This window comes from Mustela lutreola, chromosome 10 (assembly GCF_030435805.1).
Source record: "Mustela lutreola isolate mMusLut2 chromosome 10, mMusLut2.pri, whole genome shotgun sequence".
Classification (NCBI taxonomy): domain Eukaryota; kingdom Metazoa; phylum Chordata; class Mammalia; order Carnivora; family Mustelidae; genus Mustela; species Mustela lutreola.
This window is the reverse complement of record NC_081299.1, coordinates 36,257,298-36,283,516: the sequence shown is the minus strand read 5'-3', so window position 1 is coordinate 36,283,516 and position 26,219 is coordinate 36,257,298. Positions and strand designations below refer to the sequence as shown.

At 46.6% G+C, this 26,219-nt stretch overlaps 2 protein-coding genes across 5 annotated transcripts; both read right to left on the bottom strand.

Annotated features, from left to right (window-relative positions):
* Positions 1 to 172: 172 nt before the first annotated feature.
* On the bottom strand, positions 173 to 26,219 carry NSUN4 (NOP2/Sun RNA methyltransferase 4). 4 transcript variants are annotated; one of them, XM_059137004.1, is made up of 6 exons: positions 25,320 to 26,219; positions 20,928 to 21,265; positions 15,344 to 15,498; positions 12,284 to 12,444; positions 9,581 to 9,705; positions 173 to 311 (listed from the first exon to the last, which is right to left on the bottom strand). In XM_059137004.1, exons 1-6 carry the CDS (start codon positions 25,869 to 25,871, stop codon positions 221 to 223), a joined length of 1,422 nt encoding a protein of 473 aa, XP_058992987.1. In that variant the 5' UTR covers positions 25,872 to 26,219; the 3' UTR covers positions 173 to 220. The 4 variants fall into 4 exon arrangements, with proteins under 4 accessions (XP_058992987.1, XP_058992988.1, XP_058992986.1 ...); XM_059137005.1 differs by lacking the exon at positions 173 to 311 and adding an exon at positions 1,296 to 1,842 and having other exon boundaries at positions 25,320 to 26,210; XM_059137003.1 differs by lacking the exon at positions 173 to 311 and adding an exon at positions 3,160 to 8,766 and having other exon boundaries at positions 25,320 to 26,208.
* On the bottom strand, positions 21,946 to 25,308 carry LOC131809690 (sperm head and tail associated protein-like). The gene has a single exon (XM_059136998.1). It carries the CDS (start codon positions 24,872 to 24,874, stop codon positions 22,148 to 22,150), a length of 2,727 nt encoding a protein of 908 aa, XP_058992981.1. The 5' UTR covers positions 24,875 to 25,308; the 3' UTR covers positions 21,946 to 22,147.

The window sequence follows — 26,219 nt, the reverse complement described above, 5'->3', positions numbered from 1 at the left end:
ATCTGTAACCTGGGGATACTGCACTACCTCATTGGTTATGAGAATTATTAAATGAGTTAATATTTGGAAAGTGTCTAAAACAGGGCCCAACATCTAGCAAAGGTTGTAGAAGACAATAAAACGTGACTAGAAATAAACTATAGCAGTAGCAATTTTACTAGGGGCAACATTTTTATTTTGATCCCGAAAGCTGCATGTTTTTCACTTGGATCTGGTGACATCAGTATGAGCGTTGAGTCAGCTCCTGTGCCATAAGCTCTTCTCTCCAAGATGGCGTGGGAGACAACACCTCGTGGGTGGCAAACCAGTTTCTGAAAGCCAGACGTGCAGAAAAGCACATGCCTCCCTTCCTGAGAAGCACTGGTAGTTAGGCCATTATCACACATTTACCTCTTATCTCACGGACAGCATATTCTTGGTAGGTTGCATGTAGATAAAATCCTATCATAAATTTGTGTTAGAGCTCAACTGGGGACTCATTTTGCAAAGTGAAGAGGGCTTTTGTAAAGCAGATCGGTATCCCTTTGAGGGACATTCAAAATTTGGACCAGAGATGGATCGAATTTCTTTGTGTCTAAAACAAATTTGCCACCCAGGGTTCCCTCAGGGGATTCTGGTCCTTCTCTCTTTCCAGCATCCCCCCCATAAGTTCCAGGGCTGCCTGCTGATGAGCCACAGTACAACCCCAAGAGTCCTCCTCTCACTTGGCTTCTTGCCCTTGGCTCTCCAGGGCTGGGACCTGTGCGATTCCCGGCTCCACCGACGACGTGAATCCCCTTGAAACCAGCAGGGGCAGAGCTGTTGTCTGTGGGGACTCTGATGTCACCCTGCTGGCAGTCTGGACATGCAGCCATGAAGCCCTCTGGCTTCTTCCCTAGTGGGCAACCACCTGCTTAGAATTTCCATCACCAAAAGGGACATCTAGGACAGCCCACGGTTCTAGCAGATGCCCACATTTGGTTCTGTGGGTTGGGTAAACATACAGAGGGGGTTAAAACTCAGTAGCTGATGATTCTGGCAAGCTGATGGAATGAGCATGAGTATGAAGAAAGGTTAACTTTTCAGCCTTCCTCAAACACTTGGCCCCAGTGTTGTCCTCTCCTTTGAACACACTATTCCCTTGACCTCTAATGCCCAGTGTTCCTCAGTACTCTTCTTCCAACTACCCCTACTCTGCAACACACAATGCCTGGTTAACTTCTATTCATCCTTTAAGACCCATTTCAGAGGTCTCGGTTCCACATGGCAGATAAAGCACACAATTACCTTCTCCATTAAAATAACAGAAAAAAAACTATTTTTAAAAGAAAAATAGGTTTTTATTGGCAAACTGGGAAAAAAAAAAGTAAAATTCTTAGAATATCAAAAGCAGGTGATATCAAACAATAAAAGGGAGAAACAGTTCAAGATACCAGGGGGAGCCCAGGTCTTCTCCTGGGGAGCTCTGGGGGAAGATCCAAACAGGAATGGGCCATGAGGACAGTCGTGGGAATACAGACAGCACTGCTTGGAACTGTGGAGACTTTGGGGTCTATCCTTGCCATCCTCAATAAATAATAGTCCAGGTTCAAGTCTGGAAAAATACTCTGGAAATAAAGTGCCCCAATCTGGGAAGGGCAACCACTAAAGGCATCAGGGCTTGAAAGGAACAGAAAAGAAAGGAGCTGAGTGACTCCGGTCCACTAGAACAGACAAAGAGCGGGGGACGGGGGGAGAGAAAAGGACATTGATATTCTGGAATCCCAAATTACCTGCCCACTTCCTGGTCACACTCCCTCTCCTGACCAGTCAGCCCTCAGGATCAGGGGAAAGGATTCCTAGGAGGCCATCTGACTCCACTTCCTAGGAAACACACACCACCAGCACCTTTACTAAGGTTTGTTCATTGTTCCATCCTGTACCCTCAGATACAGATGACTGAGTTCCTCACATTCCTCAGTTTCCAGTACATAATCATCATGGATCCATCCAAGTCCCTCTCATATTTTATCTGCCCATTCTTTTATCTTTGCTCCCCAATCTTATCCTCCCGCAGCCCACCCAGTCACTCACTGATCTGCTGACTGTCACTACACATTGGGGTACTTCTGGTATCTTCTATTCTAATCTCTTTCACTAAAAATGAGAAGCTGGTCTGTGCCCGCTGCAGGATAGGCTGAGATCTACTTCAGTCACAACACAAATTCTCAGTGGCTTCACACAACCCCAGCTGTTTTTCACTCTCACCACATGCCTCATGCAGGTCCATGGGGGCTCCGCTTAACACAGTCTGATACCCAAGCTGATGCAGCTTCCATCTCAACCAATGTTCCCGTGGTGGGAAGGACATGGCAAATCTGAGGCTCGCGCTCAAAGGTTCCATCCAGAAATGTGGAAGAAAAATACCGTTTCTGCTAATATTTCATAAAACAAGTCACATGGCCGTGCCTAACCGCACAGGGAATGTGGAAGGCAGCTCTGCTGAGGACCCAGGCAGATGAGTAACTAGGTGTCTGTGAAAAGTCCTACTGTCCTCCATACCCACAGAATGGATTTCATAGCCACTGATGAATCATGGTTGTGAACCACAGCTCAGAAAACACTAGCTTGGGGGCACCTGGCTGGCTCAGTCCATGGCGTGTGTGACTGTGGAATTCCTTGCGGAATACAAGGTTAGAGAAGCAGACAGAAGCCAACTGTACCAGGAGCCCTATGTTGGGTGTAAAGATTACTTAAAAATAAAATCTAGGAAAGGGACGCCTGGGTGGCTCAGTCGGGTAAGCATCTGCCTTTGGCTCAGGTCATGATCCCAGGGTCCTGGGATCAAGCCCCACATCTGGCTCCTTGCTCAGCGGGGAGCCTGGTTCTCCCTCTTCCTCTGCTGCTCCCCTTGCTTGTGCTCTCTCGCTCTTTGTCAAGTTAATAAAACCTACATAAATAAATAAAATCTGGGATGGGGGAGGGGGAGAAAACACTAGTTTAAAGATTTCTTGGGGCGCCTGGGTGGCTCAGTGGGTTAAGCTGCTGCCTTCGGCTCAGGTCATGATCTCAGGGTCCTGGGATCAAGTCCCGCATCAGGCTCTCTGCTCAGCAGGGAGCCTGCTTCCTCCTCTCTCTCTCTGCCTGCCTCTCTGCCTACTTGTGATCTCTCTCTCTGTCAAATAAATAAACTTAAAAAAAAAAAAAAAAGATTTCTTACGGTGACCAGCAATCTGGCCCTCTACACCTTCTCTCCACTGCCCCCTGCTCTGCCCCTGGGGACTCTTAAAACACCTCTGCCCACTCTGCCTCAGAACATTCGTATTGAGAGATGGCATCTCCCTTGCCCAGGTGTTCCCCTATCCTGGCGTAATACTCTCAATTCCCTCAACTCCTCTTTCCAGGCTGAGACTTTCAGTTTCCTCTCCAACCTGGTCACTCTCCTCAGGCTCCGCCCATTTGGCAATGTACCTTCTAATATGTCGCCTCAAAATGCAGTCTGAGCTGCTTGGCATTCAGCAATTCCCACTTACTCAGAGAAAAGAAGGCTGAGTCAGCTGAAGGAGAGGACTGACCTTCAGAAGTATGCTTCGTTCAGCCAGTTATCTAATTTCCTCGTTCAGCAAATACTATTGATAATTATATTCCCAGTGGGAGGCCAAATGGAAATCCAATCAGATTATTTTCTAGCTTAAAAATCCTAGGATGGCTTCCCATCCTAGGGGATTGTTAAGGGGATTACTGAAAATTAGTATAAAATAAGTAAATTAGCAGGACACCTGGGTGGCTCAGTTAAGCATCTGCTTTTGGCTCAGGTTATGATCCCAGGGCCCTGGGATCAAGCCCCACATTGGGCTCCCTGTTTGGCAGGGAGTCTGCTTCTGCCTCTCCTCCCCATTTGTGCTCTCTCTTGCTATCTCTATCTCTCTGTCTCTCTCTCTCTCTCTCAAATAAATAAAATCTTTTAAAAAAATGAGTAAATTATCTATGGAAGAAAGTTACCTTAGGAAAACCATTGGTGAGATAAGGACATCCCCATATTTTACCTAAAAGCTGAAATGTACACAAGGTCATATCCACAATTAGACAATCATTGCTTCCCTAACAAATTATGTATCAAAATATGTGTTGTGAAAGTTGTTTTTTGACTAAAAGAATAAAAGACCAAAAAAAAAAAAGAAGAATTACTTTAGTGGTCTAAGCTTGTTTCTTGATCTATAAAATGGAACTATAAAGAGTACCTATCCCTCAGGGGTTTTGTGAGGGTAAGAAACAATGATGCCTATAAAGCAATGCCTAGCATCAGTCTGGGACAGACACCTGCTCAACACGCAAGACCCATTACTGCCACTGCTATTACAAATAAGGCGGCAAGAGTAGCCACAGTCCAGCCTGGGCAGCAGGGCCCATGGCAGCGATGTGTTGGGAGGTGAAGAACGCCCATAGGGACAAAAAGGAGGTTGGCAGAAGACAGAGTGGTGATTTGAGTTAGCCATCGGGGTTCTGCCTGCCCCCCTTGCCCTCCTCTAAAGACCCTCAAATCCTGAGCCCTTCTAATCCAAAGTTTTTGGTGGGGTTTTTTTTCTAAAGGTTTTTAACTTGGGGTTTGCGGATGATCTTTAGGGAGTGCCCAAACCCCTGAGACTGTGTGTAAAAAGCATTTTTCCCGAGAATGCCAAAGCTTTTACCAGTCTCTCAGACAGATTTATGACTCCTGCCCCTCACAAGGTGAAAACCACAGACTCAAGCCATCTCTCCAATGTGACCCCACAGCTGCCCCAACACTTGGTCCTCTGTGAAGGATGGGCTAGTGGAGGCCACACAGAAAGGGGAAGCCACAGGAAGACTGAGGCAAGACTGCTAAGCTTCCAGGTCTCCAGATAGAGCCCCTCCCACAGCCCATATTAAGCCACATTTGGCACTCTTTTTTTTTTTTTTTTTTAGATTATTTATTTATTTATTTATTTGACAGAGAGAAATCACAAGTAGATGGAGAGGCAGGCAGAGAGAGAAAGAGGGAAGCAGGGTCCCTACTGAGCAGAGAGCCCGATGCGGAACTCGATCCCAGGACCCTGAGATCATGACCTGAGCCGAAGGCAGCGGCTTAACCCACTGAGCCACCCAGGCGCCCCACACATTTGGCACTCTTATACTTCAGGAGCTGGTTTTCTACCCTCTATTTTTTGGTCATCATGTGCACAAAATTGGATTAATCATAATCCTTTTTTTATGACACATTTTAATCATTTTTATCATGTGCAACATACTTTTATAAATAGCTTTTTACTAATTTAATTGACAATAACCTAATCTAACTATGTTTTCTCCAGCTCCATCCTGTCCCCCTACCTGTGGGAACCATTATCCTGAATGCAACAGTGAGAACCCTTCCGTCCTTTTTACACAGTTTCATGGCGTATGTGTTCATTAAAAATGTTTTTTAATTCTTAGTTGCATTTAATTCTAAAACATGAGATAAATACAAATTAAAACCACAATGAGATACTCAGACACACCCCCTGGAATATAGTTTTAAAAACTTACAATACCAAGTATTAGCAAGGATGTGGAACAAAGCATTCTTTTGTTTGAATCACCATGATCTTTGTAAGGAATCTTGGCTTTGAGAGAGCTCAAATTCTAGGTTTTAGGCTACTCTGGCCATGAAATCAAACCAGACACAGGTAACCACTTAGGCCAGTTATAGACCATTAGTAAAGCAGTAGGTTTACTTATTCACCATAAGTAAACAGTAAAGAAAGTGACCTTGGGAGCCATCAGGGGAGCTTCAGACTTTAAATGGCACATTAGGATTTCTAGAATAGGCTAAATTATAGTGATAGGAAGCAGTGATTTCCTGGGACCAAGGATGGGGGAAGGGGGAAGTTCAAAGGAATATAAGGAATCTTTTTTTTTTAAAGACTTTATTTATTTATTTGACAGAGAGAGAGACACAGCAGAGAGAGGGAACACAGCAGAGGGAGTGGGAGAGGGAGAAGCAGGCTCCCCAAGAAACAGGGAGCCCAACACAGGACTTGATCCCAGGACTCTGGGATCATGACCTGAGCTGAAGGCACACACAACTGACTGAGCTACCCAGGTGTCCCAGGGAAGTTTTTTAGAAGACAGAATTATTTTCTATATTTTGATAGTGATGGTGATTATATTATTTTCAGATTTTATTTATTTATTTATTTGACAGGCAGAGAGAGGGGGAAGAAGGCTCCCTGTTGAGCAGAGATCCCCATGAGGGACTCTATCCCAGGACCCTGGGATCATGACCTGAGCCTAAGGCAGAGACTTTAACCCACTGAGCCACCCAGGTGTCCTGGTGATATTATAATTGTCAAAATTCATTAAACAGTACATTTAAAATTGATTATATTGTATGTAAATAATAACAAATTCTTATAAGTTTTTCTTTTTTTTTTTTTTAGGGGCATCATGCTACATTTAATCTTTTGGGACTGAACTTTTTTTCATTTAATATTATAAAGATTTATCCATATTGTTATGTGTCACTGGGTCTCATCTGACAGTCATATAATCTCCCATTGTGTGAATATTCCAGTTAATTTGTCCACTCTGCTGCTCATGGCCATTTGCATTTCCTTTTGGGATTGCTATGAACATTCTTGTACAGATCTTCTGGTGTCCTTCTGGATTTATCCCCAGTATTGGAATAACTGGGCTGTAGGGTAAGTAAATGTTCAATCATAGGAGATAATTAACTATTTTCAAAACTAGTTCTTTGCTTTTCCAACCTGAGTCAGTCTGTCCCCAGATGTACTGGGACCCCAGGGGCAGGAGACCCAATCTCTTCTTGAATTAGCACTGCTTAGCATTCTGTCAGCACCAGGCTGGATACCCGGGAGGCCAAGGGCAGAAACCCAGGGACCCGACGCCTCCCAGCCTCAGCCAGTACTGCGAGTAAACAGCGGGCAGGGGCCACACACCACAGATGGAGGCTAATTAGAGTCCTACTCCCTGGAGCTCCATCTTCCTAGTTCCACTTGACTTTGAGTCTGAAAGATCTTTCAGGGCCCTCAGTTACAATGCAAGTCCCAAGAGGAGAAAAGGCTTAACCTTATCCAAAATCCTTCTCAGCTGACACCTCTAATACCAAAACAACGATCAGCAGGAAAGGCATAAAGAACAAAATGAGTGACAGAAAGAGGAAGAGGAAGGATAAAGAAAGTGGGAGGCACCAAGAACATGAGTATTCTAAAATTATGCTCCCTTTTCTGCCAAAAGACCAGTTTTTCAGAAAAAAAAATTTTAATTAAAAAAAGCAGTATTTTGCAAGTGATCATAAGCAATTTTTAATATCCCTGCCATTGAGGGATTACCTTCCTTATGCTGAGTTACAAAGACAACATAATTAGCATGCAGTCAGCAATGAAGTAATATTGCTGACCTTTAATATAACCTTCACATCCATGAATATAACCTTCACATCCGTGAGGAAGGGCGGCCCTGTGCTGCTGGGGAAGAGCTCTGAGGGATTTGGGGCTGGGCCAAACCTCTGGAAGCAGAGCTCAGCCACAGATCAGGAATTTAAAAAAAAAAAAAAAAAGCATAACAGAAAAAGATATCAAGAGATGCCTGCCTACGAGCTCAGAAAGCAAAAGGAGGAGAGTTCCTGTGAAGGAGGAAGAGGAGTCTCACGGCCCATAGTCCCATATACCACTCCACCTCTAACAGCTCCCTGGCTATCTGTCAGACGGGAGCTCCAGAAACACTTGCTACATGAATGAACAGGGCAGAAACACACAGCAGAGGATCACAGCCCTGGGGCGGCAGCAGCTTCCCCAGCCACACAGGGCAGCAGAGCTGTGGTCCACAGAAGGAATTGGCAGCTCGGGAGAGCTTTCTTGGTGCATGTAAGCAGATTATCATGATTGGTTTACCATTGAGAGTTGCTAGTTCCTTAAATTAGATCATGGGCCAGCTGAACTATGGAACTACAGAGGTCTGTTTGGGCCCATCGGTTGCTGAAGACTGATCACACACAGAAGTCACTTCCAGTGTGAGAGGTGCTCTGTAACCAGAGGTCTGCCACCAAGCTGAGTTCCTGGGCGTTGGGCCCTAGGAGCGGGTGCTCAGTAACAGGAGCTGGGACAAATGGCACTAAGAGTACTCGCGCTGACAGGAGGCCCCAACTACAGCCTCAGCTCAATGGAGCTTCAACAGTTTTATTGGCTAAATGCTTCTTCCCCAGTCTACAGCTGAAAGTGTAGGCCTGCTCACTGCCTCCTCCCCTAAGCTCTTAATGGAGCAGGAACTTTTAGCATAGGCTTAGAAATGGGGGGAGGTATAATAAGGGAGTTAGGAACCTGCTCATGTGCCACAACTGGACAGCAGGACAGAAAAACTCCTATTTTCTAATGCTGAAAACTGTCTATAGAAAGACTTGAACAGGATGGAGACAGGACCCAGAGTGCATCTTTGCCACTGGTCTCAGTTTCTGGTGCCTCCATGGGAGTATACACTTTACCTTCCTACACCGGGACTTGGGGAACAGGGTGATGCTATGTCAGTCTACACATTTTGCAAAAGTACATGGGCCCAAAATTGGCCAAGAGGTTTGGGATTACCAGCTCCCCAACCTGACAGGATGGGAAGAAAGAAAATGTGTCCATGAAAAGCTTTCGGAAGTGACTCAGGTCTTCCACCTGAACCTTGATGCTGTACTGATTGGCCAGGAACTCAACGGTGCCTTGCACTACATATTCGTTCTGTAAGTGCGAGAGCGAGCAGGTAGAATAGACAACATGGCCTCCTGGCTTGGTGGCAAGCAGTCCAGCCCTGAAACCAGAAACAGAGAAAAGCAGAGACTACTGAGCTTCTCAGAAGCAGAAGGACAACAGGGGGAGCTGGAAGCATGGATAGCGGAGTCTACTGAGGGATGGGCAGCTGTGTTAGCTTCTCAAGTCCCTTCCACAGAGATACCACCAGAAGAGTCTTTCTCAAAGCAGAGAGCAACCCAGCCTTACTCCATGGGCTCTCCTCTGGAAGCAATCCCCTGAACTCTGACTCTGGTTATGGTCCAAACTCCTTCTTTTTTTTTTTTTTTTTTTTTTTTTGAGATTTATTTATTTATTTGTTAGAGAGAGCGAGTGAGCACACAAACAAGGGGAGTGGCAGGTAGAGGGAGAAGTAGGCTTCCCGTCAAGCCAGCAGCCTGATGTGGCACTCAATCTCAGGACCCTGGGATCATGCCCTGAGCCAAAGGCAGATGCTCAACTGACTGAGCCACCCAGGTGTCCCTATGGTCCAAACTCTGATGCTAGTTATGCACTGAGCCCTTACCAGCCCTACAGACCCTTGACATTAGTCACTTTTTCAAGCTTTCAAGCTTGTGCTACTCACTGGGAATGGGACTAGCATGGAGGTAAGGTAACGTAGTGAATTTGTGCAACCAACCCCATGTGTGTCCTACCGCATAGGCTTTTCATGCTCCAAAGGACCCTCCTATCATGTCTGTCTCTTCCAGGTATTCTTCAGTCAGAAGGCCCTTCTGTGGGTGATGGTTGTGGCAAGAACTTCCAATCCCCGAGGTGACCAGCCCCCCGGAGCACTGTGGCACAAAGTCCCAAGTTTCTGTAAATCTGTTACTTACGCGAGCAGCTGCAACTGAAGCATAGGCAACATCTGCCGCTCCTTCTTCCTCGACCGCTGAAAGATATTGTTCTCCTCCTCATGAAGGGAGTGGCGGTCTGTGGTACAGGGCACATCCACCAGCACCTGCCCAGCAGTACAGGGTATAGTATTAGAGTATTAGAGTATTAGTACAGTATTAGAGCTCCTTATAGGCTCCCTCCCCTAGGCCCTGCCCTGAGAGGCTTCCCACAGTGCTCTCTCTGCCCATCCTTCCGTTGCAGAGTAACCGACAAAGCTTCTCATTTTCACCTGGTAGACAGCTGTGAAATAATGAGTGGGAAAACAGTATATTTAGGTCTACTCATGGCTGGTCAAAAAGAAAAGCCAATACCCAAATAACTATAATTAAATAACTGATATTGATCTAGAAAGACGGCTTCCATTTTCTTTCCAAGATTTTATTTTTAAGTAACCACTACCACCAACATGGGGCTCGAACCTACAACACTTGAAATCAAGAATCCTGTGTTCCAGGGTGCCTGGGTAGCTCAGAAAGCTTCTGCCTTCAGCTCAGTTCATAATCCCAGGGTCCTGGGATCAAGCCCCACATCAGGCTCCTTGCTCATGGGGGGAAGCCTGCTTCTCCCTCTCCCACTCCCCCCACTTGTGTTCCCTCTCTCTCTCTCTCTCTGTCAAATAAATAAATAAATAAATAAATAAAAATGCTGTGTTCTATCAACTGAGCCAGCCAGGTGCTCCTAGAAAGAAGTCTTTCATGCTTTAGGGCTCTTTCCTTGCCTCTGTCCTTAGCTATTTGAATGAAACATCCTATTTACAGGTGATAGAATGCCCAGAAGGTAGCTGATAGATTGAATAACAGGATCAGGATTCAAAATTATTTTTTGCTGAAACATATCCAATGTGGAAAAGCTTTAAAGTAATAAATATAAAATAATTCATGCATTCATTATGAGCCTATACTCTGTGCTAGGCACAAGAGACGAAAACAAAAATTAAGACAAAAGAAAAAGTCCTATATTTACATTTCCAAAAAAATCAGCTATGGAAGACATCTGTGCATTTTAGTAAAGCAGAAACACAGGCAAGAAGCAGGCCTCAGGGTTGCTGGGGGATTGGTGGGGGAGGGATGGGGTGGCTGGGTTATGGACATTGGGGAAGGTATGTGCTATGGTGAGTGCTGTGAAATGTGTAAGCCTGATGATTCACAAACCCGTACCCCTGGGGCAAATAATTCATTATATGTTAATTTAAAAAAAAAAAAAAAAAAGAAGCAGGACTCTTAAGCCTAGCCAAGATTCTATAAACTTGGTCTTTCAATTTCTTAGAGTGGTTGAACCAGAATGGTGAGAACTGGACAGATTAGATCAACGAGTCAGATGATAACAGAGAGACAATAGCTATATATTTTTTATATTTTTAGAAGTATATGTTTTAATAAATACCTTTAGAATATGCCAATTAAAAGAAAATGCAAATAACTTTAAAACAGGAAATGAGGGACGCCTGGGTGGCTCAGTGGGTTAAGCCGCTGCTTTCGGCTCAGGTCATGATCTCAGGGTCCTGGGATCCGAGTCCCGCATCCGGCTCTCTGCTCAGCAGGGAGCCTGCTTCCTCCTCTCTCTCTCTGCCTGCCTCTCTGCCTACTTGTAATCTCTCTGTCAAATAAATAAATAAAATCTTTTAAAAAATAAATAAATAAATAAAAAATAAAACAGGAAATGACTTTCAACATCATTCATAATAAGAGAATGTAAATTAGATGCTTATCAGTTTGGCAAAACCCAAAACATCTAGTAACACGAGTGGTGACAGGATTTGAGAACATGGTACTCTTCCGCATTACCAGTAGAAATGAAGCCGATGTAACCTCCACAGAGAGTTAAGATTTAGTACCCTCTGTCCAATCTTAGATGCATATAAACTTATCTAGCAATGATACTTAAAAAACATAAAACTGAAAAGGATTGAACCCCAGGGTACATTATTAAATGAAAAAACTACAAATACCAAACAGTGAGAATAATATACCACCACTCCTTTTTTCGAAAATACACACACATTGGGGCACCTGGGTGGTGAGATTAAGCCCTACATCAGGTTCTGGGCTGAGTGTGAAATCTGCTTGAGATTCTCTCTCTCCCTCTGCCCCTCGCCCTGCTCACAAGCACACATGCATACGCTGTTAAAAAAAAAAAAAGAACCACACAGATTTGTATTTGTGTATCCACAAAGGATACATCTTAAAGGATACAGAAGAAAATATGAACAATGGTCATCTGTAGGGAGAGGAAGGAGACAGCCCTGAGACAGGAGTAAAAGTGAAGGATACCTCTCACTAAATACCCTTTTGTACCTTTTGAATTTTTCACCATGTGCTATATTAATATTCAAAAATAAATTAGCTTATTCATACTCATTTTAATCAGAGTTTCTGAGCAACCAAGTGAGTTGAGAGTCTACTAACTCTTTTCCCAATCAATCAGGTTCAACCTCTTTCCTGCTAATTATCTCTAATGAAGATATTACCAACAATTGTGCAGATAGCTGTGTTCTCCCAATCACCCATGGAGAGCGGGCCAGGTCCAGAAATGGCTCTCCATCCTCAAATATGGAGGACTGGACCCTCCCTGCTGAGGGTCTGGAGCTGGAATGGGGAGACCAGATTTGGCCAGATGGATGTCTCAGGTCAGGAATCACTCACCCGATCATAGGTGTCCCCTTCCAGTTCTCCCCACTTCCTGCCATCCCATGAGGTGACTCGAACTCGATTTCTATCCCTGATATTTTGAGGCACATAGCTGTGAAGGACCCTCTGAAGTCTGCCTGTTCGAGAAGTGGACAGATCATTGGCAGCGAGATTGCCTGTGGGAATATAAATTTTAGCATTGTTTTTCCTAATTCTGGAAAAAAATGTCATTGGAACCTTGATAGGGATTGCACTGAATCTTTAAGTGGTTGTGGGTAGTAGGGATAGTTTATACCTGTGAGAATAAAGAACAAACAAAACATCCTACCAGCAATGGTGCTAATGGAGAGTCAGACCAATTCTTGGGAATAGCCAATCAATGCAGACCCCAGAGGCAGAGGCAAGTGGAGTAGAAATATTTATTATGTATACAGCACAGTACTAGACACTCTTGAGTAGGAGCTGCAAAGGCAATCACAAACCCAGGCCAGAAAGGATATGTAAATAAATAAATAAAGCAGACCAAGTATGAATATTTCTAAGTAAGTATGCCCTCTCCTGCTTTTCTGAAATGTGTCTCTCTCTTCATCTTTGGCAGATACTACACACTTACCAAAATTTATTTTCCTCATTCTTTAGTATTAGAACTCCCAATTTTATCTGAGGGAAAGGGGAGCAATGTGCCCTATTTCTCAGCCTCCTTCTATAACTAAGTTAGGACTAAGTCAATGAATTGTAGGCATAATTATGGTGTGGGACTTATGGGAAGATGTTTAAAAGAAGCTAACACTATTTGGTGTGCCCCTTTTACCACATCTTTTCTTCCTGCCTTGAATCTGAATGTGATAACTGGAGTTCTAGCAACCATTCTGGACCATGAAGCAATCCTGAGAAGGGAAGCCAGAAATAAAATAGGCTGCAAAAAGAAAGAGGGAGCCCAAGTCCCTGATGATTGTGGAGACACCATACCACCCCTGGATTGCCTATGTCCCAGCTCTCTAACATAAGAGAGAAAAACTTTTCTTCTTTAAGCCAGTCATTTTCTATTGTATATGACCAAACCTAATCCTAACTGATTCACCATCTATCTTTCACTTTCACTTTCCCTTTTGTGACAAACACAAAGTTCAAGAAATAGTTCAATTTGCTCTTGGCTCTCCTGTAAGAATAAACATTACCACAAGCTTGATGATAAATGGTGATTGATACCTGGCCTCAGAGTCAAGAAGTGAAAGGGAAAAGTCAGAAACAATGATGAAAACCTAGAGTACATACCTTATACCTTATGGGAGCGATCACTACCATGAATGAGTTTAGTGTTCCCACAAAGGCATAGAGTCTCAATTTTTGAGGGCACTTAAAGAGGTAGAAATTGGATTCTCTGCTCAGGAGGAATTTGCAGAAAGACATGAACCAAGAACAGAAAAGCTGGGTTCCAGTTCGGGCTTTATCTCCAACTTGGATAAAAGTTAAATTATTTACTCTCCTCAGGATTCAACTTCCCCTTCCCTAAAATAGGAGGGGGGCTAAACTAGAGAAACTCCAAGTTTCCTTCTTCCACTGGGATGAAGGACTCCCTTGGATAAGGAGTTGGGATGGGAACAAGGTGCTGGTAATTTAGTACACCTTAGAAGAACAACTCTCAATGACTTCTCCTCAGCCCTTCTCCTTCCTCTTAGTGCAAGTTCCTCCTCTTCCAAGTAACCCCACCTTACTCATCCCCTTTCTCAAGGATTCCCGCAGCACTCGGGCAGATCAGCACAGCCTGGCACAGAGGCTGGAACCTCCTGCACTGGACTCATTAAACCGTATCAACACTATTTCTCCTCTCCCTCTGCACTTCCAGAAGGTAAGATCAAATGTGGTACCTTGCAATCACCCACAGGGCTGACCATGAGGCTGGAAGCCAACCCTAACTGTGCAAGTTGGCTGACGAAAACTAGAAGAGAAGGGGTCAGCACCCCCAAAAAAAGCTAGGGCATAAGGCAAGAGGAGCCTGGCTGACCTCCAGCATGAGTGGAAAAACAACAGCCCCTGTCTGGATATTTCTCAGGTCTCCATGGAAAAAACACTGTCTTTTAAAAAATGGGATGTCAGGGTGCCTGGGTGGCTGAGTGGGTTAAGCCTCTGCCTTCAGCTCAGGCCATGATCTCAGGGTCCTGGGATTGAGCCCCACACCAGGCTCTCTGCTCAGTGGGGAGCCTGCTTCCCCCTCTCTCTCTGCCTGCCTCTCTGCCTACTTGTGATCTCTGTCTGTCAAATAAATAAGTCTTTTTTAAAAAATAAATAAATAAAGGTGGGATGTCAGCCAGTAGATAGCTGAAAAGAACACTTCCAGTGCACATGGCCTGAGCCGGGGGCTGCATTTTGAGATGAATAAGACTTGGGCCTGTCGCCCTGGAGTTCATTCTTGAAGAGGGAGAAGATGCATACCAGGTAAAGTTCTGATGCAAGGCTAACAGTGCTAACAGTTGCAAGGGTGACACCCACTGCACGGGAGCATAAGGAGACAGGCATCACTTTGCAGAGGTCAGGAGGGAAGACTTCCAGGAGGTGGCACACTTGAGCTGAGACTTGAAAGCTCAAAGGCTACAGGCAGGCTAGCTGGGATAGGGTGGAGGGTATTCTAGACAGAAAATGTAATGAACAAAAGATGGAGGCTGATTCAAATCACACCGAGTAGCAGAATGTGGCTGGAGCACATTCTGGGGAAGAATGACCTAACGCTATAAAGGGACGCTGAAGCCAGATCTTACTGCTTTCGTTGACAGATGAAGGAGATGAACTTAATCTTAGAGACCAAAGTAAACAGATACAGAGGAATGAAGGTGTCATGTGTAGATTGATCAGGGCCCTGCTTGAATCTGCCTTCAGAGACCTTGCTCGGCTCAGCAACCTTTCTTGGCCAACTGACAGAAGAAAAGAGGAGAAAACTGCAAACAAAAATACACCACCTTAGCAAGCGAGCACTATACCCTCTTTGACCCTGGGACTAGAGCCCAGCCTATTCGGGAGGTCCCTGGCTGGGTAAGGTAGGGACCCCTCCCACCCCAAGGCACCAGCCCTCTGACTTACGGCAACAGCCAGTCTGAAGCAGTGCTAGTGTCTTTCCCCCGGGCGCTGCACATAGGTCAAGCACAGTGTCGCCGGGCTGGAGACCAAGGGCCAGGACAGGCAGCAAGGAAGCAGCATCCATCAGATAGTAGTCCATGACACCCAGGCTGCCAAGCCTAGAAGAGAGGAGACCACCTGAGAGTCTAATACCAAGTCAGGAGACCCAGTGGAAGTCAAGGCCACCAAGTCCATGCCCTTAGGGGCTACTGAGTTCTACTCCGCAAAAATTCATTTCTCAGACCCACTCCCTCACTCATTCATCCCCACTGCAGCCAGAGGGACCCTGAAAACACAGATCGAGGGGTGTCTGGCTGGCTCAGGCAGTAGAGCATGCAACTCGATCTCAGGGTTGTGGAGTTTTTTGTTGTTTTAAGTATATTTTATTTATTTATTAGAGAGAAATAAAGAGTGCATGGCATGTGTTAGGGTTTTGGGGGGAGAAGCAAGGTGGGAGGGAGAGGGACAAGCTGACTGGTGCTGAGTGCAGAGCCAGATGTGGGGCCCAATACCAGGACCCCAAGAAGCCAAGAGCCAGTGGCCCAACCAACTGAGCAACCGAGGTACTTCTGGGGTTGTCGGTTTGAGCCCCGCACTGGGTACAGAGATCACTTAAAAATAAAATCTTTAGGGGCGCCTGGGTGGCTCAGTGGGTTGAGCCTCTGCCTTCCGCTCGGGTCATGATCCCAGGGGCCTGGGATCGAGTCCCGCATGGGGCTCTCTGATCAGCGGGGAGCCTGCTTCTCCTCATCTCTCTCTCTGTCTGTCTCTCTGCCTATTTGTGATCTCTCTCTCTGTCAAATAAATAAATAAAATCTTTTAAAAAAAAATAAATAAAATAAAAAAAATTAAATCTTTAAAAAAACCCAAAAAAACAAAAACCAACCCACAGATCAATTTACTCCAATCCAGCCAAGCTAGCCATCTTGTCCTGCCTTAATTAAGCCAGGCATACTCCAGTCTAAGGCTTTTATAGCTGCTCTACTTTCTGCCCGCAAAACTCTTCCCAAACAGCCCTGATTTGATTCCTCATTTTTTTCAGTCTCTCCTTAAAGTTCTCTCCACAAAAGTTATCTCATCAGAGAGTCACTGGCATTCCTTGACTACTCTATCTAAAAATAGCACCCCTTACTCCCATTACCTCTCTATGTGACAGTACTTTTCTCTGAAGCACTTGTTGTTCACTTTACCTATACAGATGTGTGTGTGTGTGTAAGTGTGTGCACTCTCCTCCCTCTCCCTCTTTAGAATGAAGGCAGAGACTTTGTTCACTATAATAACCCCAGCACATGAAACACCACCTGGCATATAGGAGGAACTCAGTCTTATTGGATCACATATTAAGACACAAAATGCTTCGTGGGTTTAGAGAAGAAGGCCATCAACTGTGCCTCTCACAGTTACCTGAGTCAGGCCTGATGAAGAAATAAGCCCTCATTAGGTAAGAAAGGGGAAGAAGGGAGGAAGGGAGGAAGAAACAAGAGCATTCCAAGAGCAGAAAGAAGAAAAACAAGCAAAGGCATGGAAGGAGGCAAACTCATCAAAAACGATGAGAAATCTGGTGTAGTAGAAATACAAGGTGAGGGGCGCCTGGGTGGCTCAGTGGTTTAAGCCGCTGCCTTCGGCTCAGGTCATGATCTCAGGGTGCTGGGATCGAGTCCCACATCGGGCTCTGCTCAGCGGGGAGCCTGCTTCCCCTCTGTCTCTCTCTGTCTGCCTCTCCATCTACTTGTGATTTCTCTCTGTCAAATAAATAAATAAATAAATAAATAAATAGATAGATAAAATCTTTAAAAAAAAAAAAAAAGAAAGAAATACAAGGTGAAAGAAATTGAAGTTGAAAAACAGAGGCCAGGTTATAAAAAGCCTTAAACCCTATTTTAAGGAGTCTGGACTGTAACAGGCAGGCAATTACCAAAGTCTGTAAAGAAAGGGACATGATCATCTGAATAGAGTTTTAGAAAGCTAGGCAGACTAGAAAGAACAAATTAGAAATAGACACCAGTGAGAAGGCTGTGATAAGAGTCCAAGGCATGAAGACAGGCAGGAACCATATGAGTAGAGACAGAGGGACAACAGATAGCAACCTAATGGTCACAGGACTCCTCACTCCCAGGCGGGTTGTCATAAGTCACTCTCCTGCCTGAGACACAGCTCAGCCACTGGAGACAGATTCAAGGAGACAGAAACCTGCCCTGACAGGAAGGCTCTGGAAGAAAAATGCTACAAGACAAGAGATACAGCACCACTGAGGGTCCACTATAAGAGCTACGTCCCCAGGCTTGAGGTTGTGACACCTTCACAAGTAAGCTCAGACTATGATGGGATATTTTCAAAGTCAAATCACACTTGGATTGTCCCTGAAACTGTGTGCCTCATGCCTCACAGAAGAGAATAAGAAATCTGAGAAAAGCACAAAATTCCTGTCATACTAGCACAGGTCTAAGAAACCTATTCTTATCAGTTCCTTCCTTTTGGAAGCATCACTCAACCTTTTTTTGGTTCACAGACAATTTTGAAATCTGCTGAAAGCTAAAGTCCCTCTTTCCCAAAAAAAGGGGGGGGGGGCACAACACTTTTTCAGGAAATTCTTGGACTCCCTAAATACATCTTTGACCTCCTAAGAGATTAGGGCTCCCTTGATTTATACGGAGCCTATCAAGACAAGAAGGAAACCCAAACCTCTCTGGGTAAAAGCCAAGCACCTCAGGCAACTTGGTAAACCACAGGTGCTGTGTCCATGGTTCTGCCTAAAATCGATGCCTCCAAACTGATCTCCAATCCTGCCCCAATCTCTCTCCCTCTCACTTCAATTTAGTAACATGATCTTCCTGAAGCATAACTTTGATGAGAATACCAGCAACAAGAGGTACTGTTTTTGAGTGCTATACTGTAGGTGCTGTACTAGTGTCTCAGATCCATCACTTAACTTAGTCCTCACTAGGAACCTGCGAGGCAGAAGAACACAGATTCCAGAGCCAGACCATCTGAATCTCAAATCCAACCCAGCTGCTCAACAACTGTGTGCCTTCAGCAAATTATTCAACTTCTCTGTGCAGCAATGTCCTCATCTGTAATAAGAGTGCCTACCAGGGGCGCCTGGGTGGCTCAGTGGGTTAAAGCCTCTGCCTTCGGCTCAGGTCATGATCTCAGAGTCCTGGGATTGAGCCCCGTGTCGGGCTCTCTGCTCAGTGGGGAGCCTGCTTCCACCTCTCTCTCTCTCTGACTGCCTCTCTGCCTACTTGTGATCTCTCTCTGTCGGATCAATAAATAAAATCTTGAAAAAAAAAAAAGGGTGCCTACCAGATAAGATTATTGTGAGGTTTAAAGGAATTAATAGAAGTTAAGTGCTTAGAACAGTAGCCAAATATGAGCTAGAGTATCGGTGCCATTATTTTCCAGATGAGTTTCCAGTAAGGAAACCAAGAGTCAGTTATCCAAAGCTACATGTCTAATAAGTGATGAAGGCAAATCCCAAATCTAGGTTTTCCTGACTCCAAAGCCTATGCTTATAACCACTGTACATTATTTCCTTTCCCCTACTCAGAAACCCTTTCCAGTGGTTCTCTAGAACAGATCTTGGCAATTTACCACAACATGGACTATAGGGTACATGGTCTGAAGCCATCCAGCCCTGGAAAGTCCAGCCATTTAGAAGCAACCCTGGGCCATCAAAATCCCCTTCTTCCAGGCATGTGCACCCCAAAGTTTATAGCGGCAATGTCCACAACAGCCAAACTATGGAAAGAGCCTAGATGTCCATCAACAGATGAATGGATATAGAAGATATGGTATATATATACAATGGAATATTATGCAGTCATCAAAAGATTGAAATCTTGTCATTTGCAGTGACATGAATGGAACTAGAGGGTACTACACTAAGTGAAATAAATCAATCAGAGAAAGAAAATCATCACATGATTTCACTGATTTGTGAAATTTGAGAAAAGAAGCAGAGGATCATGGGGGAAGAGAGGAAAAAATGAAATGGGAAGAAACCAGAGAGGGAGACAGACCACAACAGACTCTTAATTGCAGGAAACAAACTGAAGGTTGCTGGAGTGGAGGAGAGTGGGAGGGATGGGGTGACTGGGTGATGGATACTGGGGAGGGTATGTGCTACGGTGAGCACTGTGAATTGTGTAAGACTGATGAATTACAGACCTATACCCCTGAGATAAGTAATTCATTATATGTTAACAATAATAAAAAAATTCCCCTTCTCTCAACCTGTAGCTTCCTAGCATTCAAGATTCCCACACATGCCCCCCCACCACATACTCTTCTACCCTTACCTCCTAGTTTTCCTAAGCATGAAGCCTTCCCTCCAGCCAGTAACTAGAACCATTGCAAAACCTTCCTAATTTACATCCCCATTTCATATGTCATTCACGGACTTGCCCCTCTCCAATCAGTTTTCCACACAGCAGTCAGAATTTTTAAAAAATCCAAATCTGAGCATGTCATTCCCCACCTTAAAACTTTTCATGGCTGTGGCTCAGTGGGTTAGAGCCTCTGCCTTTGGCTCAGGTCATGATCCCAGGGTCCTGGGATCGAGCCCCGCATCAGGCTCTCTGCTCAGTGCAGAGCCTGCTTCTCTCTCTCTCTCTCTGCCTGCCTCTCTGCCTACTTGTGTTCTATGTCTGTCAAATAAATGAATAAAATCTTTAAAAAAGAAACCTTTTCATGGCTCCTCCTTTCTTTTAGAGAAAAAGTACGAAATCCCAAATGGCCTAGAAGACCTACAAAGCCTGGCTTTTGCCAGCTTCTATAGCCTCCCATCCCCATCCCCATGCCACCAGCTTTAATGCCTACTCATTCTCAGGTCTTAGCTTAAATTTCATTTCCTCAGAAAAGACTGGGTTAGAGCTCCTAATTATAAAACTTAATAGCATCTTGTACTTTTTCTTTGGAGCACTTATCACAATTATAAATAATTTCTTAATTGTTGTCTTCCTCACTAGGAAGACAAACTGCTCCATGAGAGCTTCAGCTGAGCACGGGATAAGAAGACCAGAAGTCCCCTCACCACCAACCCCTCTGGAACTAACTTTTGTGTCCCTAGGTAAGTCTCACTCATTGTCTTGTATCAGGAGGTTACTTGTCCTCAACTGGATGGGTGGCTATGAGGGCAAAATGAAAAGGCAGTTGTAAAAAAATACACATTTTAACTGCAGAGGGTACAGTAAGTGTGCAAGTTAGAGATAGCTGTCTTCCATAGGGTGCAGCAGAGCAGGTTCTGGGGTCAAACTGCCTAGATCTAAGCATGAGCCATACCAACCTGCTATCTCAGGGACCTAAAGCAAGCAAGTGCCTTAACTTCTCTGCACCTATCTCCTCAAATGGAAAAGAGAAATAATATTACCTACCTCAGAAGGCTGCTGGCAGAACAAAAGGAGATAATGCACATACAACACTTAAAGAAAACCTAGCATATATAAGCACTCAATAAATATCAGCAATATTATGATCCTTATGAAACAGGACAAGAGCTGGGTCTCTTTCTGTCGACTTCGAGCACACTCAGGACAGCCCCAGATCCTACCTGGCAGGAGGGAACCGACTGACATCCCCTCTGGCAAAAGTGAAGCATCGAAGGTTCGGGCTGTAGGCCCCAGAGGCTGGAGTTGGAGTTTGGTCACCATGAGGCTCCAGTTCCCCGTGGGAGATGGCTTCCTTCACAAAGTCCCTGGCCCTCAGTTGCTCCAGCTCATCACTCACATGATCCCAGGCAGCAAAGTTATTGACCAGTGCACTGTACTTCTGCTCTGAAAGGAGACTGACCCGGATGGATGGCCAGAGATCACCAAATTGCACGCTGTAGGTCATGTCAAAATTCTGCAGAGCCAGTTGAGTGGCAGGAAATTTGGGCTCTGTGGCAGCCTGAAAGAAAAAGAACGGGCTTATTGATCTTCCAGACTTACCTCTCCCCTACCACCTGACCTCACCAATAGCTCAGAGCCCTGCAGCAAACACGGATCCAGCCACTGCCCACTCCTGTGTTTGCATCCTCCCTCTGCCGTCCAGAAAAGAAGTATGAAAGAGAAAAGTATTAGGGAGCAGGCCTTTCTATCTCAGGCTGTGAGAAAGCAAGCTGCAGCTCTCACAACGGCATACGCGGGTGGGTCACCAAGAAAGGGGGAATCCTTAAGGCCTGGGAGTAAGAACTTAAGAGAATGGGAGCTCAGGATAGGACTCTTGAGGAGAGCCTACAGAAGGCTGGAAGAAACTATGAAGGCCCTGGGGGAAGCCTCAACCTTAAAAACAAAAGATGCTTTCTTTTTGAACAGCCATTTCCATCCTCTAAAGCACTTTCTTGCCTCCTAGCTTATGTGAGCTCCAAAAAAGGCAGACAGCTCAGTGGGATACAAAAGATATCAACCTTCCACATTTGATGGAGAGAGAAAGGTAACTTACCTACAGTCATGCGGTGACTGACACCATAATGCTGAGAATCACAGAGTTGAGGGTCATTTGGGGAGAGTTCCTAGAGCTTAGGAAGGTGGGACAAGGAGGCCTCCTAGAAACCTTGTGGTGTAAACCAAAATGGGACTTCTAGAGACGGACGGGATTTGGGCTTGCAGAGCATAAACAGATTAAAAGGAAAATGAAGACGTCATCTGAGGGGTCCTCAGTTCTGTCCACGTTGCCACAGCTGGGATCCTCACTTGGGCTATTACTAGTCCTCTTGGGCTAGTCCTATTACTGTCTGTTCATTTCGCTATGGCCCATATTTTGGTTTGGGCAGAAATCTTCCTCTGGCCCTTATTTCTTGTTACGGCGGGGACTCTTGTTCCGACCATGACTTTTGGCAGGGCGAGGACTCTTGCTCCGGCTCCTGCTTTGGTGGGGACTTTTGCTGCGGCCCCGCCTTTTGCCGTGGCGAGGACTCTTATTTCCACTCTGACTTTTGTCATGGAGGGTACTCTTGCCCATGCCCTGGCCTTTGCTCCGTTGAGAACTCTCACTCTGGCCCTGATTTCCACTACATTGAAGACCCTCGCTCTTATCCTGACTTGGGCTTTGGTGGGGACTACTGCTCGGGCTCCGACTTCTCTTGCTACTGGGACTCCCATTCCGGCTCTGACTTCTTTGAGGACGGAGACTCTTGCTTTGACTTCTACTTCTTCTGGGGTGGTGGGTATTCTCAGCCTGGCTCCGATTTCTGCCTTGGTGGGTATTTTTGCTCTGGTTGTCACTACTCTGGCAGCACTCACTGATAACAATAGCTGAACTACAGCTGAGATCAGTGCTACAGCTGGAATTCTTCGTCGAAGGCAAAGGACAGCTATAGGGAACCTTGGGGGGCTCTTTGCAGCAGCCTCGAGGAGCCACAGAGTAGACATGAAGGCCACAGGGCATAGTATCACAGGCCATAGGATGGCCCCGAGCTTGGGGGGCAATGGGTAAACTTTGAGGATCAAAGGGTGTTCGCAATGGGATAAAAGAATAGATGTGGGTGGAACAGGGAGGTGGCACAGGCTGGCGATGAGATTGGGGTGGGCCCCTGGGAGCGCTAAAGATGCCACAGGGGGGCACCATGGTCAGTTTATGACACTGAGGGGGACCAAGGAGTGGGCAAGGATCAGAGGTCGGGGGAACCACAGAATATATATGGGTACTACACGGGGGTCCTACAGGAATTCCGCAGGAGGTGCTCTGAACGCAACTACTGGGCGGAACGGGACAAAAAGGAAGGCGAAGGGGAAGACAAGTGGGGAGAACAGGTTTAAGAGTTCTAGGGATCACAGTAGGTAAGGGAGTTCCTTGGGGAAGTTCTTTAGGGCAGGGATTTGAGCAAGTGGTAAAGGATGTCACCGTACAAGAAGGACCAGAAGGGTGGGAGGGAGGTGGAGGAGAGGCACAGGCCTTGGGGGGTCTGGGGAGGTCAAGAGTAGTGTGCTGGAGAGGGATGATCAGGGAGCGACATCTGTGGAGAGCACGTGGTTGTTTTAACTCTGCGGATTTGGGGGACTTCACTTGTGGGCCAGCTGGGGTAGGAAGAGGGGGTTCGTTATAGCTTCTGCGGGGGGGTGACTGGGGTGGAGATATAAACTGGTTGCTCAGGGGTGAAGGGAAGGAGAAGACAGAATAAGGACAATGAGAGGTTAGGGAAAGAGGTGGTTCCTTGGGGCAGGGAGGACAAGAAATTGCGGTGCCTGGCTCTACAAAGAGGCAAGAGTTCCCACCAGTCTCCCAGGTGAAAATGGACTCAAAGCAAGGCTTCACGGGAGCCTGGCACTGAGGTGAGCAAGGAGAACAAGTACTCTGAGCAGGCAGGCGGAGGGCACAACACGGGCTCCCAGGGGCAGGTATGTGGGTCTCTTGAGAAATATGGGAATAGTGAAAAGAGCCCTCCTGAGGTGAGCTGGGAGAGCCAGATTTGCCTGCCTGAGAAGAAAGTGGGGAGCCACAGCAATTTTTCCCAAGGGGCAGGTCAAGCTGTGGTTTAGGTTCACAAGAGTCTGGAGGCTTAAGTAAGCTATGGCAAAAGCTGTCAGTGAGTGCGGAAGATGTTGGGGAAGGTGGAGGGTCATTGTAACTTCTGCCTGAAGACCAGGGACAAAGCAGAGGGGAGATCACGGGCCCAGTTTCCAAAACCCTGTGAGAAAGGGGTGGGGAAACTACAGATCTAATTTCCACCGACCGGTGAGCAAGAGGAGGTGAAATAACCAGGGCAGTTCCCAGGGGCCTATGAGTAAGAGTAGGTGAAGTGATGGGGCAAGTTCCCTGGGACCCAGGAGTAAGGGAAGATGAAATCACGTGTCCAGTTTCCAAAGGCCCATGAGGGAGCATAGGAGAAGTCACGGGACTGGTTCTCAAGGGCCGATGAGCGAGAGAAGGGGAAGTCCCCGGGCTAGTTATCAGGGCTGAAGGGTATCTACCACAATAGCAGAGGTAAGTCTGCTCGTCAATGCAAGGGCTTCGGGCACAGGGACGCGGTACTCTCGGGGGACTGATCCAGCTGCAATAAGGGCTCCGTGGACGAACAGGGGGTGACCCCAGAAGGCTGAACCGATCAAAACAAGGGCTCGAAGGGGGCGAACACGAGAGGATAGGCTCGCGGCAGAAAGGCCTTCCAAGGAGTGGAGAACAGGGTTCAAAAGAACATCTCCCGGGGCGCAGGGGAGGCTGTGGAGGTGGGGATGGAGGAGGTGGGGGTAGGGAGGGGGGCGTGGCGATTAGGGAAGAAATTCCAGGCCTACAGGTGAGGCCACAGAACGGGTCTCTGGAGAAGTTGGGAGACTCCAGGGGGAGAGGGGAGTCGCTACACACTTTGCCTGGGTTTGGGGAAAGGCCAGGAGCGTGGTCAGGGTGATCACTGTAACCTTTCCTGGGCGCGAGAGGCAGCTCGAGGGTGAGGATGGGGTTGAATCCTTTCCCGGAGGGCGGCGAAGACCCAGCAAGGTAGGGGCTGTCGCTAAAACATTTTTCGAGAGGTGAGGGCGGCCGGGCTGAAAGTTCTAAGACGAAAGGCGGAGAAGAGGTCATGGAGGGAGGGAGATAGAGGGAAAAGGGGTAGGAAGGAAGGGGAGGGAGGGAGGGGAGAGGGAGGAGGGGAAGTGGAAGGGGTAGTGGGGGCCAAGGGGAAGGTAACCGAGAGCCGGGGAACAAGGGGCGGTGACATAACTGAAAGAATGTGGGCGACGGTGATGACGTAACTTAGAGGGGCGGAGTCGGGAGGGCTCAGACTTTACGCGAGCGATCACCCAAACCTTGTGACGAAACAAAAGGGCGGATAGAAGAGAAAACGTAACAGACGTGAAAGGGAGGAGCCTAGTGACGCCTCCTGAGGGGCGGGGAAAAGAGGCCGAAGGCGTTCCAGCGGCGTCGGAGTTGCGAACCAGTCCGGGGGGGTGGAAGTGCGGGGCTGAACAAGTTTCCCGGCAAAAGGCTGCTGTCGCTGTTCCCTCCTGGGCCAACGGCCGGACCTTACCCATTTCTTCTTATGTCGATGTCTCCGCGGGATGGTCGCGAGTTGTGCACGCTTCAGCACGTCCCGAGCGCTTCTCACAACCAGCGCAGCCATGTCAGCGTGCGCCGCCGAGTAATTCCGACCGGAACCGCGACGGCGGACTCGCGGGTTCCGGAGAGATGGTGGCGCCCATCGGGGCGAAAAGAGGAGGGAACTGCGGCGGTCTCTCTTCCGGGACTCAGCCCACCTTTGTAAAACAGGTGCAAACCCTGCTCCGCCAGGAATCTGTGGGTGTTGGGAAAGAGCAACCGCTGGCACAGAAAGAGATGCCAATACCTGGAGCATTGGGAGAGACTCCGTAAAGGCCTCTAATCCAGTTGGGGGATAGGAGAGGACTAGGAGCTGGCAGTTGAGTACTGAAAGAGTTAGCCAGGCAAAAAGGGGCGGGAAGGACCTTCCAACCAGAAGTTGCACGGAGAAAGAGTCTAAGGTGGAGAAAAACGAGGACAGATTTGTGGGCTGAGGCGGATTTATAGAGAAGCTAACTAAGCTTGAAGTTTCAGAACCTGTCATTTGCAATGCCCTTTCCAAGGCCCTGTCCTTAATATTGTATTGTTTTTCTTAAAGAGGGCCCTCAAATTGTGTAAGCTGTAGGCGCCACAAAAGTTGACTCCACCATAGGGAGCCAATTAGAAGGGAAGGATATGATCAAATAGGTGTTTTCAAAAATGATCATCTGGGAGGTTACCGGTTGGTGAATATACCGAAGGGCTGGGAGAGCGCATGGAAGCCCCGTGTCCTTTCCCTGTCTATACCTTGCACTGTGCATCTCTTCCATCTGACTGCCCTAAGTTATATCCGTTAATAATAAACCAGTGATCTAGTGAGAAATGGGTCTCCTGAGATCTATAACCTCCTCCA

Bases quoted from the DNA above. Each gene is read 5' to 3' on its own strand.
- LOC131809690 (XM_059136998.1), bottom strand. From the start codon at position 24,874: ATGACCTCTTCTCCGCCTTTCGTCTTAGAACTTTCAGCCCGGCCGCCC.
- NSUN4 (XM_059137003.1), bottom strand. From the start codon at position 25,871: ATGACAGGTTCTGAAACTTCAAGCTTAGTTAGCTTCTCTATAAATCCG. The intron at 21,266-25,319 runs GTAAGGTCCGGC...TTTTTCTTTCAG, and splicing joins ATCGACATAAGAAGAAATGG to GCTGCCACAGAGCCCAAATT. The intron at 12,445-15,343 runs GTAAGTCAGAGG...ATATTCCCACAG, and splicing joins GCTTCAGACTGGCTGTTGCC to GCAATCTCGCTGCCAATGAT.